The sequence below is a fragment of the Copidosoma floridanum genome, unplaced genomic scaffold, assembly GCF_036245765.1.
Source record: "Copidosoma floridanum isolate Cflo_tuat_1 unplaced genomic scaffold, Cflo_Japanese_pri ptg000020l, whole genome shotgun sequence".
In the NCBI taxonomy this organism is placed as follows: Eukaryota; Metazoa; Arthropoda; class Insecta; order Hymenoptera; family Encyrtidae; genus Copidosoma; species Copidosoma floridanum.
The window spans coordinates 4,159,219-4,176,414 of NW_028321897.1; the positions used below are offsets into that span (position 1 = coordinate 4,159,219).

The 17,196-nt window shown below is 35.4% G+C and overlaps 1 protein-coding gene across 1 annotated transcript; it reads right to left on the reverse strand.

The window, feature by feature from the left end:
- Positions 1-7,909: 7,909 nt before the first annotated feature.
- Positions 7,910-11,641, reverse strand: LOC106646075 (uncharacterized). Its single transcript, XM_014362100.2, has 2 exons — positions 11,555-11,641; positions 7,910-8,551 (listed from the first exon to the last, which is right to left on the reverse strand). Exons 1-2 carry the CDS (start codon positions 11,564-11,566, stop codon positions 7,910-7,912), a joined length of 654 nt encoding a protein of 217 aa, XP_014217586.2. The 5' UTR covers positions 11,567-11,641.
- Positions 11,642-17,196: the final 5,555 nt, after the last annotated feature.

Consider the following 17,196-nt stretch of genomic DNA (forward strand, 5'->3'; position numbering starts at 1 on the left):
TATTATACGTTGTTTTCAATTAATGCTTTATAATTCAGTTACTTATTTTTCGATATGAGATTTAAAAAAATAGTAATTAAAAAAATTGAGTAGCTTAATTTTCTGTACAACTAGAATTTACATTTGATGTGCACTTACTAATCAAACAAAAAAATGTAATTGACATTATTTTTAAATAGTTTTTACCAATAAGATTAGTAGCATACCAATTTTTCTATGAATTTTAACTTCTTTTTGCATTTGTATACTTCACATGCTCGTCAAAGAAATTTTTTTTTCTATTTATAAAACAAAAATTTGTATACCACAAACTTTCAATAGAAAAGTGTTGTACATTTAAAATTATTTTTGCGGAAAAATAAGGACAATAACATCAAATCTGTTCCAAAAAACGTTTACTAATGAATTTGAAATAACTATTTTCATATATTTAATCAGTAATAAATGAAATAAATTTTGTAATTATCATCATTATTTTTTTTATTGCTAGAACCACCTTCAAATGATGACCAAAAATTCAAAAATAAAAAAAAACAGCATTCAGAAATATAATTTCAAAAAAACGTTACAAAATTTACCTGACTAAAATATTTACACCAGTAGTATTTACTGTTGCAAAATTACTGGGAAGTATTTAAAAAAATCACCCTGACTATAGTATTTACACCAGTACCATTTAAAAACATTTTTTAAGTAATTAAGTAATTAAAGTAAATTTTACTATTAATAAAAACTGACCTGAAAATTTTATTGCATTGGATTATTTTGCAATTATACTTGTAACATCACACTTTTTCCTTGTTTTTTTGATTTTCTCAACTCATCGTTGAAGGGTGAACTTTTTTCCAGATAATTTTGTATGAAAGGCATAAAATTTCGTTATTTTAGAGACAAATAGTCAAACCCGTCTGTTATAGCACACTGACAAAAATTTTATGCTTCTAAATGAGGTGATTTTGGAAAATGTCCCTGAATATCCAGAGTCAAATACACTAATAGTTATTTAATGAATTTCTTAGCTCACCATTTAATACATTTCGAGCAATGAACAACAGGTGCTCACCTTGTAATAATATCACTGCTTAATTTACCAATATTAACTACTTATTTAGTTGTGATTTCAACAAATAGTTAAAAAGGAAAGATGTACATAAATATTGCAGATTAATTCATGTTTATGGATGTATCCGCAAATTAAAAGCGTATTTTCAATTTTATGGTTTGAAAAAAATTCAGTCATAAGATTTAATGTAATGGGCAAAGCTGTTTTGTAGAGGACTAGATACATGCTAAAAGTTGTTAACTTTGGTAACATATAAGAAATGTATCATAATTCACAAGTCTACATATTTTTTTATAAAAAGTAAATATGTTTCTGTACAAGTTCAAGTCCAGTTTTTCATCAAAATAAATTTATTTTTGTACCCATACGTGAAATCAGCAGGCAATTTATCTGTTTTTTATCCGTAGTTTAATAGATATGAATACATTGTAAGTACACTTATTACTTATTTCAACTCATACTAGTATACTTCTAGTGAATTAAAATATAGAATAAAAACATCACTAAAATATATACTCTGCAAACATAGTTCCTGTTAAATAAAACCATCAAAATTTATTGTTTTTTCTCCTCTAATTATGATCAAGGAGCTTAAAAAAAAAATTTTGAATGTGGTCAGGTTTTTTTTCAAGTATTATCTCCGTTTAATTCTTTGATTAAATACTTTTGTATTCAGTTTTAGGATTTTACGTATTTAGTAGATATAGGATACGTACGTGACAAAAGCTTTAAAAACAATTATTATTTAGAACTTCTGCAAGTTGTAAGCAGTGAATATAATAACAATAAACTTTTGATTAGATTTACCTCAATATGAACAAAAAGTATCATTACAAATTGCTGAATTTGTTATCTTACTAATTAAATATTTTTTTGGTTAAATTTAACATAATTCTGTGTTAAAGATGTCATCTATATATGTACTAAATAGTTTACGTAATTTATGTGGTTTCAAGTGAATTTAATTTAAAAAATTTTATTTTTAATGTAGTCCCTCAGGAAGAATATAAATATTCTTTTGTGCCGTAGTAATTCACACAAATTTTAAAACAGGTCCGGCAAGTTATATGATACGTCTTCTATAATTCAATATCAAATTCTTGAATTACAATGTTAGCTAAAAACGTTTTACATCAGTTATGTATTTTTTTCAATGGAACTTCAATGCTTTATTTAATATGGATATTAAATTTAAAAAAAAAACCTTTTTGTAATATGTTGACTGATAATGAATATACCATTGCCGAATTTCGTATTTTCTTACAAATTAGTTTTTTGTAATTAATATAGATTCTTAGTGAACAAACGAAAAAACTTGAATACTTTTTATTGATCTTATAACTTTGGTAAAATAAAAATTGGTTCAGTAATTAGTATATGAATAATGTTTGTTACCAAATCATGTTTTTATTGCAAGTATATTATACATATATATGCGTAGAAATTTGCATTTGAAGTAACAAAACCACACGCTTCGTTATTAAGCTACTTTCAGTCTTTCATGACCCTCTTATCAAAAACTTTTTTAATGATATTAAAGATATTTTTGTACTTAAACATTAAATTTTGTTTGAATTTCTATCTTGAATAGTAGCTATTGATCTCACTTCTTTGTGATACCAACATTTAGTGTTAATATGCAATAAAGAAAGTTGAATATTGATTACTCATAATAAAATCGGTTGAGAAATCATGCAGAAGTTCTTTCCTTTTTGAAAAATATTTGACGTGATTAGGGGCTGTTCATATAATATCTGTGCTAACAATAACCTCACACGTGCATAAGTTTTACTGTTATTAAAATATAGTTTTTTATACTGTTTTCTTACTGTTATTTGGACCATTAAATTGGGATTCTTTGAAGAAAAAAATGAGCTGGTCTTTAGTATGATTAATTAGTATGGTGTGTTAAAATTGTGAAAGACTCACTCCAGTGCTGTTCTGAAGATGTTCAAATTTCTTTAATTTATCGTTTTTTTTCTTCAATAAATACCTACTGGGGTAACACTAGTCAAATACGTGGGGGTGCAGGTAAAAAGTTGCAGGGATAAAAATCAGCACATTCATTCGCAAAGACAGTCGTTTAGTAATCATAAGTTTTAACGATAAGCTAAACAAAAAACATTTTATAGCTCGTCAATTGTAAAACAATTAAATGGTTTGGTAAAAAAATAATAATGATCATCTATTGTAGTAAAACGAAAAAAATTTAATGCGCAATAACGAAACATTACCGTTTCCTTAGTCTACTGAATATTGTACTTGAACTTATTTTAACATATTTTTAATATAATGTACATCTCTAATGTCATTTTTTTCTCAATTTCAATTTTTGGCATATCACTGTTTGAAACGCATTTCACAACTTTGAATTTCAGAACAGTCCAATCCTGAGGGAAAGTACAATCGATTCGATTAAAATCCCTTCTAAGCGGTTGATTAATTCCATACAGTTTCAAGTTAATTCAATAGTTTTCCATTAAAGAAATTACCATAAAAAAATAAGAGCTTTTTCTTGTACAGGTGGTGTGTAATTTTTAAAAATCAAGCGACAAATTTTATAGTAAAAAATTTATTATAGGCCTAAATTATGTACAGGTATCGACGCTCTGTAGTCAAGTATGTATTCGCATATGTCATGGAGCTCTCATTAAAGAAAAGCAACGGCGAGACCTGCCCGTCCTTTCCTTCCTTTTTCTTATTCATAGCAATTCTCTTAACCATATTATTCTTCGGCTTTCCGTGGTCACATCATTGCTTTTTTTTTCTTCGTTTAGTATTGCGACTGGTAGCTCTGGGGTGGGCCAGGGTAACTGGCCTGGGGCTGTGGCTGGTAGATGGGAGCACCTGGCTGGTAGGCACGAGCGGCTGGAGCAAAGGATTGGGGTGCTCCAGGGTAAGCTGCTTGTGGTGATTGGTACTGTGCTGGCGATGGTGCCGGATGGTATTGGCCTGCGAAAAAGATCATGGCATTGGATTATTTTACTCTTTTTTTTTTTCTGTAAAGGAAAGTTTCAAACTAATACACCATTATTTATGCAGTTTTTATTAGTTAGTTAATTAGTTTTATTCTTTCTAATATAAATTATTTCCGTACTTAATAATACATCTAAATAAATAAAGCCACTTGAATGACTTTTAATATTTATGACGTAATATTTTTTGCAAAGTAATAGCTGTTTTTCCAGTTTACTATTTGGAATAATCAATAAAAGTAAATTAAAATTTCTGTCAAATAAGTTGCTCAGGTTTTTCATTTAACTTGTTTAACCAATTAATTATAAATGTATAACCAAAAAATTATTTATATATAAATTTAAAAAATTTTGAATTTTGAATATTTTGAAACTCTCTTATTTATGAATTGAAAATTTTCCATTACAAAGTAATTGTTTTCAATTAAAAGCCAATGATAATAAACTTCTTTGAATTGTTAATTGTTGGAGTAGTAAGGTATTGTAAAATTATAAATCGTTTTATTATATATTGCAAGCTTAATGTTAAATTAAAAATAAATAATACTGCATTACTATGAAAATTTTACAATTTAATCTAAAGCACATTTCTACATGTATAGTGCGGCCACTGTGATTTTACAAAGTTTTGAGCTCCTTATATCAGCAATATTCTGCTGAACATTCTCCACATTTAATTCTTAAATTTTTATATTATTTTGGTATTAAATTTTGTTTTTCTTAAAATTAATATTTTTTTTTTTTACCTATTTATTGTTTTATTCATTCATTTTTTCTTTTATTTCTTTATCATTTGTAGCATCCAAAGGCTATTTGCCTAGTTTTTATACATGTAACAAGGTAGATATTGCGTTTTTACATATGTTACGAGCTCAACCAAAAGCTCGTCTCTTTTTTTTTTTTTTTTTAATTTCTTTGGAGATACCATTGAGATTTGAAAAAAATGGTTTATTATGTGCATTTGGGTCTTATCGATTATTTAAAAATGAATTTTTTTTAAGTTGATTTTTATACAATGCTTTAGGTTAGAAAATATGAAAGATCGTCAAATTTTGTACAGAGAAACGTACTCAAATAATAATTACAATATTCCTGTGTGGGTGTTTCGGTTTATTTAATTGGTTATACTTATGGATTTTCAAAACTAATTTTCGTGCCAAGTGGCTTTTTTTAAGGATTCTTATTAAGTAACAGTGTAATAAGGTTTAAATTTTACTGCCTTGATGTTTTTATCTCAATTTTACTAATTTTTCAAAACTAATTATTTAGTAAGAATTAATTGTTTAGCTTTTAACTGCCAATCGGAAATATGTGATGTCAGAAAATCTAAAAAAAATTGTACTTTCTATCAAGAAACATATTTAGCTAGGATTATAAGAAATCGTGGGTGGGTGTGGATTTATTCATTTCCAGGACCTATTTTTATGCAATGTTGCTATTTTTTATTGTCATCTTAACGTAAAAATAATAATTATTATAACATTACAATTAGCTTACACTTTTTAACAATTAAAACCAAAGAAAAGAGTTAGGACACTGTATAACATCATTTAATTACATATTAAATTAACATCACTTAAAAAAAAAAAAAAAAAAATTAGGGAATAAATGTATGGAAGCTTGGTGTTAATAAACTACTAGCAGTTTTATTTTTTTAATTTACAAGTAATTAAAGATAAAAGCTTATTAATAAAGTGAAGAAATCATTTTGCAACAAGCTTTCAAGTCCACATGATATTTTTTAATCTTAAGCGTTTATCAAAGCATGTGACGTAATATAATGAAGAATACCAGAGTCTCTATTACAAGTCAGTCAGAAAATTCACTGACATCACTGTTCAATCGACAATATTCTGTTATTTTGCTGAGCATGTCCATAATATTGTACTAGCTTATCAAATTCCGTCGAATTATACAGTGCTCGATAAAAAAGTAGGCGAACAAAGGACATTGCGATAGCAAGATTTCTCACTCCACGATCCATGCAATGTTAAATATAATTGATATCTTAATGGTATATGTTTATTTTTGAATTATTAAACGGCAAAGTCTATCAATAATCACGAGGTGGAAAGATAATTGAGATCTCCAAGCAATTATGAAACAACATTATGAAACACAAATATCCATTCGACACGTAATTTCACAAGGCTCTGGTAACGAGTGAAAACCCAAGTGAAAAGTACATGTTGTTTCTATAATCAGCCGGTCGAGCAACAACGACTTTACAAAGCCAGCCGTCGGGCAAACGAGACGTTAACTATTCTTCGAGAAAAAGAAAATTATGCAAATTATTACCACGTCGGTGGTGAGCATATTCCGCAACCGGTGGATTATGAAGGCGAGACCGATTTCCCACTCGCGAGACGATTAAGTGGATAACGATTTTCACCCAACAGTGATATCTTCTTCGCGCTTCTCCCCAATTGTCATTTTTTTTTTCGACAAGCCTTACAAAGGATCCAAATGACGTCTGCATGCAGAAATCGCGAGATGATAGAGCGATCGTAGAACGCTCCTGGGGCGGAGAACCGGCTCTCGCATGTTTGCCGTTGGGCGTCGTTACTTCATTGTGCGTGACGAGTAAGTTTTGCAAAAAACAATAGACTCTGCGGTTCGTAACCTACAGTACATTGGTGGAGTATTGAACTAATACATTTTGTTTTTTTATTTTATTTTTTTTTCCTCGTTGGACTTACTTTTTTTGTATCGAGTTTACTTGTACGAGCATCAAAGTATAAAAAAAAAAGATTTATCACAAGAAATGTAACGTCTAGTTAAAGATATTAAAACGATTTAGTGCTCGTTCGATTTTTCAGGTTTGCAAAAACTTTTTTTTCATCATCAAGATGCCGGAGGTGCAGTTTTCTTTGAGTTTTAGTTTAATTACTAGATCATATGTGAGGGTTTCAGTTTTAATTGAGTTCATCGTACAAAACTAATTCTCAATATTTTGTAAAAACCATGGATTAAACAGTCCAAGTTGATTAATTGCCAATAATGGTTTTGTAAAAATTGTTACCACGTATGAAGTAACTGTAAAGTACGGAGAAGAAATTTTTATTTTTAAGGAAAAACAGTAGGAACAGTTTACATTATTTGTGTTAATAATCTCTATGAACGAATTTTCAAGTAAGACCATCTCAAACCTAATTCACATCCAATCATGCTCAAACTTTATAAATTTGGATGTTTTATATTTTTATAATGTTTTAAAACTAAATTGGTTTCATCTAAGAGATACCAACTCAAAAGCATTGATGAAAAAGCCTATTGTCTGACCATGGTATTAAAAATTGACATTCAACACAAGTGTGTTTTGGGAAAAAGTTGTATGGAAATTTTTTGATGAACAACTTATTTTGTATTGTACCCGTGACCATTGATATAATTATTATTTATGTCAGACGTTAGAGCCCCTACACAACATCTAACCCCAAATGCACCAGTATCTTTAAGATTCCACCGAGAGGCTTCTCACTCTTGAAGTCATAAAAAAAAGACTTTATAAGTCATTCAAAGTCTGTTAAAGACTTCAAAAATCTCCAAAAGACTTCAGACGTTTTATCAGGACTTCAAGGGTGGCTATAACTTGAACTTATTGAAAAAAGACTTCATAAGTCATTCAAAGTCTTTCAAAGACATCAAAAAGCGCAGCTACTTGGATTACACGACATGGTTACGTATACGTGTGCATATATAATATGTACCCCAGTAATATTGTACACTCGAGGCACTGTATATCTGTGGGAACGATAAAAAATATTACCTGTTAATTGACGGTAAGTCTTTATTATAATATAGGTTGCAGGACATCATTAACTGTGTGTAGACAAACCGTTTCGACAGATGTAAAGTGCCTCGGGTGTACCTAATTGAGGCAATAAGCCGAGGATTTGTCGAAAAAAAGCGAATACGCACCTTGTCCCTCAGCTGCATACTCGTCGGCTCCGTACTTGTATGCCCTGGCCTCGGCAGCCGCGAGCTCCTGGAGCCTGGCAGCTTTCAGCGCCGCAACCTCAGGTGTGTCCAAGACAGTGCCATCCTCGGCGAGGGGTGCGGGCACGAAGGGAGCCTTAGGCCCGGCTGGGACCGGGAAGCCCTTTGGCTCGGGGGCAAAGTGGGCAGGCTGGTGATAGGAAGGTGGTGGGGCGGGCTGAGGGTGGTAAGCAGTTGGGGCACCAGGGTAGCTGGCCCTGGCGAAGGACGGGGCTGGGGGTCCTGGATAGGGGGCGAACGCGGGCTGGCGGGCTGGGGCGGCCGGCTGGTACTGGGGCACGTATGCGCCGTTGTCGTTGCTCTTGTCCTCGGCAGCTCGGGCGGCCGCGCGAGCAAACTCCGCAAAGTGCGCAACCTTGGCCTCGGCCACCTCGGGCGTGTCGACCACGACGCCGTCTCGGCCCACGGGTGCTGGTGGCGCCGCGGGCGAGGCGTAGTGGGCCGATGATGGCGCGCCCGGGTATGCGCCTGGGTATTGGGCCTGGCTGGCTGCTATCAGGCAGGAGAGGAGTATCTGTGGAAGAGATTTTTTGTTGCTGTGTGATTGCTATTGCAACGGGATCAGGGGTCAAGAGAGAGATTTTGTTTGACGTTGTCTCGAATCGTAAAAGTAGTTTTATAATTAAGAGTGACCCAATAGTCTCGTAATACAATATTATGGCTATTAATTAATTACTCACTCAATTTGAGTAATCAATAAACTTCCTCCTTAGGATTCCACTGTATACCAATTTTACAAATAATTGCCAGAAATATGAGTCCATGGAGGATGAGGAAACTAAATGGTTGATTAGTTAGTGAAAAAATGAACGGCAAAATTGTAGTCAAGAAATAATTTTCTTTGAAATTAATAAAAGTATTTGCAACATCGTACTTTTAGAAAAAAAAAGTATTCGTTTACAGTGATGTGGAAATTTAAGTTTTTAAAAATCTGCGGTAATAAGAAATTTAAGATCCAAAATGAAAGCTACACGGTTGTACTAAAAATATCTCAGTCACTAGAAAACGTATGATTTTCAATCGCTGTGTAAATAAGTTCAAGACTTTTCATTCTGTTCCCAAATGTTAAGTCGTGTAAAAAAAAGTCCGTATTGCCTGTTACGTCCACGCAAATAAATAAAGTAGAAATCGATAATTTGGTCCAGTTGTGGCATCTATCTTTTTTTTTATTCATCAATTTAGTCGCTTTCCACATAGCGTTAGAGCACACTTTATACCGATTCGCCTTCAATAATCAAAAGTGCGCGTACTAACGACCCTTCCAAATTTCGGTACGGTAGACGAGCATTTACGTAAGTCTAAGATCGCGTGAGAAAACAAAAATCCTCTAAGCGCCAAAGCAACACCACTTCAGACAATTCAGAAGCCCGTGCGCGTGAGTAACGATGCCTGAAACTACCGATTATAAGGCATTCACTTTCAAATCGATCCTGAATCCCGTAACGATCAAGCTGCTCTTTGACTCGGTAATTGCCGATTACTTAGCCTTGCAGCCGCGAGAAAGCTACTGCCGTGTAGTTGCAGCCTGTCGCAACTCGTTGCAAAATCCACTTGGGTGCACGTATTGTTCGGAGATTCGAGCTTATCCTGAATTTCTTCTTTTCCTTTAGCCGTAGCAAAATCAGGCTCGGAATACTTTTCAAGTGGAAGGAAAAAAAAAAAAAAAAAAAAAAACAACAATGCCAGTGACATTGCATCTGAAACAACTGCCCTGCGCTGATTTATAGCCGCCGATAACATAATAAGGCTAAGAGCGAATATGGAAATGACGCCGCGCAGATTACGGTCGATAATACGGCACTCACGAGCGCGCGCCGCACGCCAAGATACGATCGGTGTATTTGAATACGGTGGGGGAGGAAAAATTCCTCCGGTGGGTAAAACCGTATAAACACGAATCCGACCCCCGCGAAAAAACGGTGCATTCTTTGATGTACTGCTCCGTTGATTACTCAATAACCGCGGCAATTGTCCGTCCGTCTATCCGGGAGTGGTGGGCGCGACAAAGAATAGACCGCTCCAACGCACCAAATGTGTATGATCCACGCCCCGTGTGCATAACTCGCCTCGCAGAATATATGCGGCCCCGTAGGCGTCGTCGCACGCGATAGGTCTATGACAGGTTGATCCCGTCCGCGTACAAAAGCCCGAGAATTTAATCGCGTACCATGAATACACGAAGCAATGGAATTTACGTTTTCTTCTGTTTTTTCTGTTTTTTTCTGTTTTTTTTTTTTTTTTTTTTTTCACTTGGCAAACAATTTAGGGGTGAATGTCGAGTTACGCTGAACGCCCTCCTATCGCGATACGGCAGTGGTCTCCTTTGTTCTCGAACCACGCAACGACTACCAACAAAAAAAAAAAAAGAAGAAAAAAAAGTTCCTATCGAAGCATATCAATGTCCGCGCGATTTATCTCTTGTGAAACGCGCGCGCAAAACCCGTGTCACGAGCAGCGGCGCTTTTACCATACCAGCGCACAATAGCAACGCCCGCCCGTGCGGTCCTTCGAGGAAACTTGGCGAGCGGGTGGGGGGAGAGAACAGCGTGGTCGGTTCCGTAATCGACTTCATAAATAAATAATCACCACGCAGATAAGCCTGAAAAATGTTCATTTTTTTTTCTTTTTTTTTTTTTCTTTTTCTTTCCAAGATCCTTCGGACTCGCGTTGTCGTTCCGCGGCGGTGGATAGTCGATTGCGCAATCGTCTCAATACACGCCATGGGCGGGGCAAGGAAAGCTTGTCATTGCGACTAGGGTCTTGTTTTTTAATTAATCCCCATTGCGAGATATATGTCTTGGACAACGCGTAGCTTACAAGCTTTCCATGCCGGCAAATCCAATGGAAAATGAAGAGCAAATCGGTTCGCGGTGCATGTTCGTTATCACGGGGTGAGGTCGATTTTTATCTTTCGGGCAACATGACCATGGTGTATATCTGACAACGTGACTGGACAAACTTTGCGGTGTATAAACGCGTACGAGCGTGAAAGTAGTAACATCCGAGTACGGACAGACAAGTTGGGACGAGGGAAATACAGGAGAGCGACGTTTCTACATTTACTTTTCTGGGACTCGAGCTCTACGGGGATTCCCCGGATTGTGTCAATCGCACCGGTAGTAGGCCATCGTTTTTTTTTTTTTTTTTTTTTTTTTTTTTGTAGATAAGCAAAATCGTGCTGCCTGAGGGACAAAACCACAAGCGCCAAGAAAAACGGGACACGCGATTCGATTGATTGAAAAGCTTCCAAGCCACACGGGGCGGGGCCCATTATGTAGTGTACACGCGTGACCCGTTAGAACCCGACTGCGTATACAAAAGAGAGTCCAGGACCCCGTAACGCGTACGTTTCGCGCTCGATCGGCGTAACCTTTCACTTTCCTTTGTTCGAAAATCTCTCGGCTGCACACACGTGCTTGTGCCACGCCGCGTTCTCCGTTCAACGTTCCCACAACCGCAATTTTTACAGTGTTAATAACAATGGAATTGACATTTGTAATTTGAAAAAAAAACTCACCAATGCGTACATGGCGAAGCTACGTGAAAAACGTCTCGTTTCGGGATAAGAGGAAGAGAAAAAGAACCCCAGAGTGGCTCAACGAAGATCAGCTCCTCTCCTGCGGGGCCTCCGATAGCACAAAAAACCCGGGGATGGGTAAAACAAAAAAACAACAACAAGCACACGAACGTCGTCGACGCGGCGCTCGCGCTTCCCAGTGGTGGTTTGTGCCAGTCCTCACTCGGGGAGTCCCATTTATAAGTCAGTCGGTCCCTCTTTCTCTCTCTCCCTCGAAGTGTGTGTACACACCACCCTCCGCCGCGCCCCTCCGGGACTCGACTCTTTCCCTTTTTTTTGCGTGCGAAGCAGGGCTCCCTCTCTCTCTCTCTCTGGCGGCCCGCGCGCGGTTTTCCCGTCCTTTTGTCGAGGGAAAGAGAGGACTCGCTCCTTTCCTTCTCCCTCCACCGCACTTGATCGCCTTCGCGCCGAGCCCGATCGACTCGTTTCCCATACACGCACACACGCCGGGTGTATACATGTGCGCTCCAATGTGGCCTTGTAACCTTGACACTTCCTCCTTCCTCCCTTTTCAGCCGCGCTCGGTGTCCCCCCCCCCTCTGTCTCTTTGTTGCTTCCGTGTCGGTGGGTAACTCGTTACCGTGGAAAAATCGGGATGAGGTGCAACAAAGAGAGAGAGAGGGCTTACATCCTGTAGGGACCGATGTTGCGGTGGGTCCTTGATGTTGCTTCGGGCGTCTCGAGGATGAAGGTAACAAAAACGGATTTTTCGTCGCGACAAAAATGCAAAGCGTCGGAAACTATCATGACTTCGCTTTAAAATCCAAGTGTGTTGAAGTACATACGTTTAAAGCGTGTAATCGAAATTTCCGTTTTTATAAGATGCTTTGTTGATGAACGTTTCAAGAACAACCATGTACTGATGCTTTGTAAACTATTTCACCTGCTTAATTAAACTAAACAATTTTTTTCTTGAACAATTGATATTAAAAGGCTGTAGAGATTAAAACGTTTGTGAGCCACCACAGCTTTCCTACATTGATTTTTCTCATTCAAATGTGTCCAATTTAACGGAAATGGTTAACCACTCGGTGAAACATGTAGCTTTGGTTGTCCTTAAAATTATCATCAACGCCACCACAATGTGTTTCATAAAAAAACAAAAATTTCAACTACACACTTTAAACGTGTACTTTAACACGCTTGGATTTACAGTGTTTATTTGCGCGTGTGGGATACACGGTTGCAATGATTTGTCGGATTTTACATATGTGTGTACTGGTAGGCGACTCGTTTAATCATCGTGGGACCATTATTTAGCACTCAGCTCTCTATTGTATATCTCCGCGGCTGTCACCCGTGGAAACACGCACCCGAGAAATCCAGATATAGATTTCGCGTTTTATTTGGATCACGGGGGGGGGGGGGGTTGCGCAACACCGCTGTTGGTCTATTGTGGACGCGGTTGACTTTTTTGCGCAAAATCTTACGAAAACGCGAGGGAAAGGTCTAAGCGAACCGAGGAAAGACCGGGAATTTCTTTTATCGCCGATCGATGATGGGTGTATGGGTATAACACGGGGAGGTGGGTTGTAGGTGAAGAAACTTCTGGTTTTTGAATGGATTTTTATACCTAACTGGGGCTACCGTGTATGAAATACAAAAGAAATCAAGACTCCTTCATTCAAAAGCAATGATATTTCAATCGCACGCGTTACTTTTCACAAGATTTCGAAACAAGTGCCCACAACAAAAAGTTACAACAGGTGAGACATTTGAACGATTGTTTAGTTTAGTTTGTCCGAGAACATTTTTGGTTGCACTACCAGTAATTGTTTACGTGAAAAGTAAACTTTTTTTCAAAACCACAAACAACAAATGCCTTTAATTTCGTTTCTTCTCGGATCAGTGGAATCTGCGTGTGAAAGATGTAGTGCGAACTCGCGCGTTTCGAGAACAAAAGATAATCGGTGCACGTTACACCAGAGTGTTGTTCATTACTTGCAGGTACTCATAATTACCAACGATAAATTGGCACGAGGAGAGGGAAAACAATGAAGGCGTTGCGCGTTTGAAAAAAAAATTTTCGAAACAATCTGTTGTTCGTCAAAAATGCGGGAGTTTTTCGATCGCGCGAGGTAAGAGAAAGCGGTAAGTTTCATCAACGGCGATCGTTCAAGTGCATAATTACGTTATTTAACGGGGAGTGGACGGGATTTTTATTGCAAGTCTAATGATCGCTTTTAAAAGTGACAATTCAAATAATTATGAAACCATTCGGCAATTTAACGAAAATTGACAACACAACGATTTGCCACATGCTATCAGTTTTGTCATTGATATTCATGATTCGTTGGATGATCTTTAGAATGTCAATTCGTTCGCCATCGAAAGTTCGGCATTAGACACTTCACACTCGCGAAAAAGAAAGTATATACATGCGATCAGATGAATCGGCCACTCAATGATAAATCGTCCGCGTAATGTGCGAGTTGTTGTGCCTCGAGTTGTAAAAATTTACTGATGCTCGATATTTTACGTGCAATATAGTTGCGAAAATGCTTTCACACCCTGTAAATACGCAATGTAATAGATGTCTCTCACATTTCATGTACCTACACAATGATATGCATCCATTCTTTGGTTACGCAATGGAGGCTTTTTGCGGGCATTTGTGCAACGGTGCGGTCGCCGCGTTCGAATTATGTCAGCGAGCGTGAAAAAAATACATTGTTCTCTTATACATATGCGTGCTTACATCGATATCCACGTGAAATACTTTCATAGAGAAAGAGAGAGAGAGTCACGACGATGCGGATATTTGTATGATTATGTAAATAGTCAGTAGACTTGCCTTGTATTCCTTGTTGTATGAGTTTTGGACGTATCAAGGCTCTTGTGGGTGTGAGGAGTGCTGCTACAAGAGTAAACATATTTTTATGACCCAGATTCAAAGGTAAGAAGATTAAAAATTCTAATTCTAAAACACGTGGTCGTGTCAACTTGGAAATAATCTTAACTGCCTACTTTTCAAGAGAGTGACGACAGGTGTGTGTGTGTTTCCATTGTTACTTTATTCTGTGAAAAAGAAAGAATTTTTGGTTGAAACAGTTTTTCTGGAGAAATTATTTTTTCTTAAATTTAGTAAACAGTAAGTACTGCTAATTCATATGCAAGATAAGTACATATAAAGGACACAAAGTATTTTTAACCATATTGAATTGCTTTCAGGATTATTCATGTACGAGTAAGTACGTGTTTTGTAAGTATTCAATAATTTCTTCATAAAAGTTATAAATATAATTCTTTTGCGAGATAATACTATTTTTGAATAATTTTTGACATCTTTTGATCGATATTATAGTCAAGAGTTTAAAGGATTATGCTTCTTTCATATTAAAATATCTCGTAAATAAAACAGGGGGTACGGAGCAATATCGTCAGTGCATTTAATTTTTAGTAAAACAACGACAATTGAGTAAAACAATGACAGTTCCGGACAATATCGGCACCAACTTCCTTGTTGTATAAAATTAATTAAATCGCAAAATAACTTTTTTAATTACTTTTTTACGTATGAACAAATTTTTATTGGAAATACAGTATTTTCAATAAATAAATTGAAATGTTGTATTTAAAACAAAATATTAATGTATTAAAATGAAAACGAATAAATGTCTTAATGCAGTTTACATAATATTTTTTTGTAATAATAAAAAATTAAAGTTATTTAAGTACTGTAAATAAATAGAGTTATGGAAAAAAATTTTTGAATTTCAATTCAAATAAAGTAAGTCACAAATTTCTCGAAATTTCTTATATACTTTTTAATCAAATTTTTCTTTAGCCCTACCTATTCATTTAATAATTTGGAACTTTAAAGTAATGTACTTGAAAGTTACTAATGCCATCAAATACGCAACCGCTTGGGTTCCAAGTTATCAAAACGTTCAGCGTGAACCAGCTTAATTACTCTTTAACAAATCACAAACACATATCAATACACAATGATAAGCAGAGCATAGTCACCCCCTACTATCTCTAAGTACTATGTGTACAGTCATTGATTTTTCTGTTAATGTTTGACTACAAAGGCTTTGCTTCGGTAAATACATCGATATACTAGTAAATTAATTTTGAGACATTCGTTGCATTGACTTAGGTTATAAACAGATTCGGCCAAAGTCAGGCTTTTACTTTTCAAACCTCGGTTATTTATTTATTGTTAAAAGTACTACTGCGACAAGAGGGACACACCCTGCCGTGAACAATGTCGAGTGTTGGAAGGAACCACTACCTCTTCTTCACTGGGGAAAACTACTCATTTTTCTTGTCACACTTGCAGGCATGTATAAGTATAAAACATACATTTTGTAATACACAACTGTGGTGGATTATTAGCTACCCAATAGTTAGTCTCACACTATAGTTTTGAAATATAACTAAAACTTTTGATTGTAATCATAATAAGGGGATCGTGCACTGGTACACTGCAACTTGGCTTTTTAGTCATGATCAATGAAAATTTTGAATTTCAACAAGCTTGAAGCCTCGATGGAGTTCTACGTAGTTTTTTTATATCGCTTCTCGAACCGTTTTTTGCCTGTAACAGAAATAAATTCAAATTCTACAACAAAGTGTTTAGTACAAAAATTTTCGAGCTAATAAGAAACTTTTTTATTTCTTAAGTGTTTCTCTCAAGTTCTTTTTTAACAAATTAATTGGCAAAAATCGTTTCAAAAGGGAAAAAATCGTTTTACCTCATAATTTTTACACATTACATTTTTAAACAAAATGTCAAACACAAAAATTATAGATCTTCTAAAAATACACTTTTCGTACTGACCAATTTCACCTACAGTGTTGATATAAAGATACTTAGTATTGAAAAACTTTTTGAAAAGGCTGAAAAACCGTTTCATAGCACCTAAGTTTTTTATTTTAAATTAAATGTTAGCATATTAGTATTGAAACTCATTTGGATATGATGACAGAATATTATCAAAATTAAATCTTGTTATTTAAATACCTTTGGCTGTTATACCTCATAGATTGCAAGACACAGTGTTTTGCATGAATTTAGCCGCTTACTCTACCTTTTTTCACTAGCAAGTACTGGACCAGTTTAATTAAGAGCTCAAACTTTCATTTTTAGGTGGGGAACACTTTTCTCAAAACACGTTCGCACTGCTACTCTTCCAAAATTTTATTTTTCTCAACGAATACTTTTTTCAAAAAAAGTATTCTTTGTGTAGAGATTATACTTAATTTATTAAAAAAATTATACCAAGCGTAATATTATTTATTTACAACATTATTTTAAAAATTTTTATGCTGCCATGGATTTAAGCCTCAACTATATTCAAATGTAACAGAGTTACAGATAAATGAAGGAGAAACTCTGAATATTACATGTGCCAGCAATGGCTACGTTAATTTTTATTTTCCCATTAATGACACGTCAGGTACAGCAAATTAAATGACTTCAATACTTCATGGTTAATTGATTGTAAAAAAATCCTTAAAAAATTATAACTACTACATTTTGCATTAAAAAAAAGACAACCTCTCGACCCGATATAATACCAGAAAACAGGAGCACCAACAATATATTTATAAGATCAACCGTTGAGACACTGGTT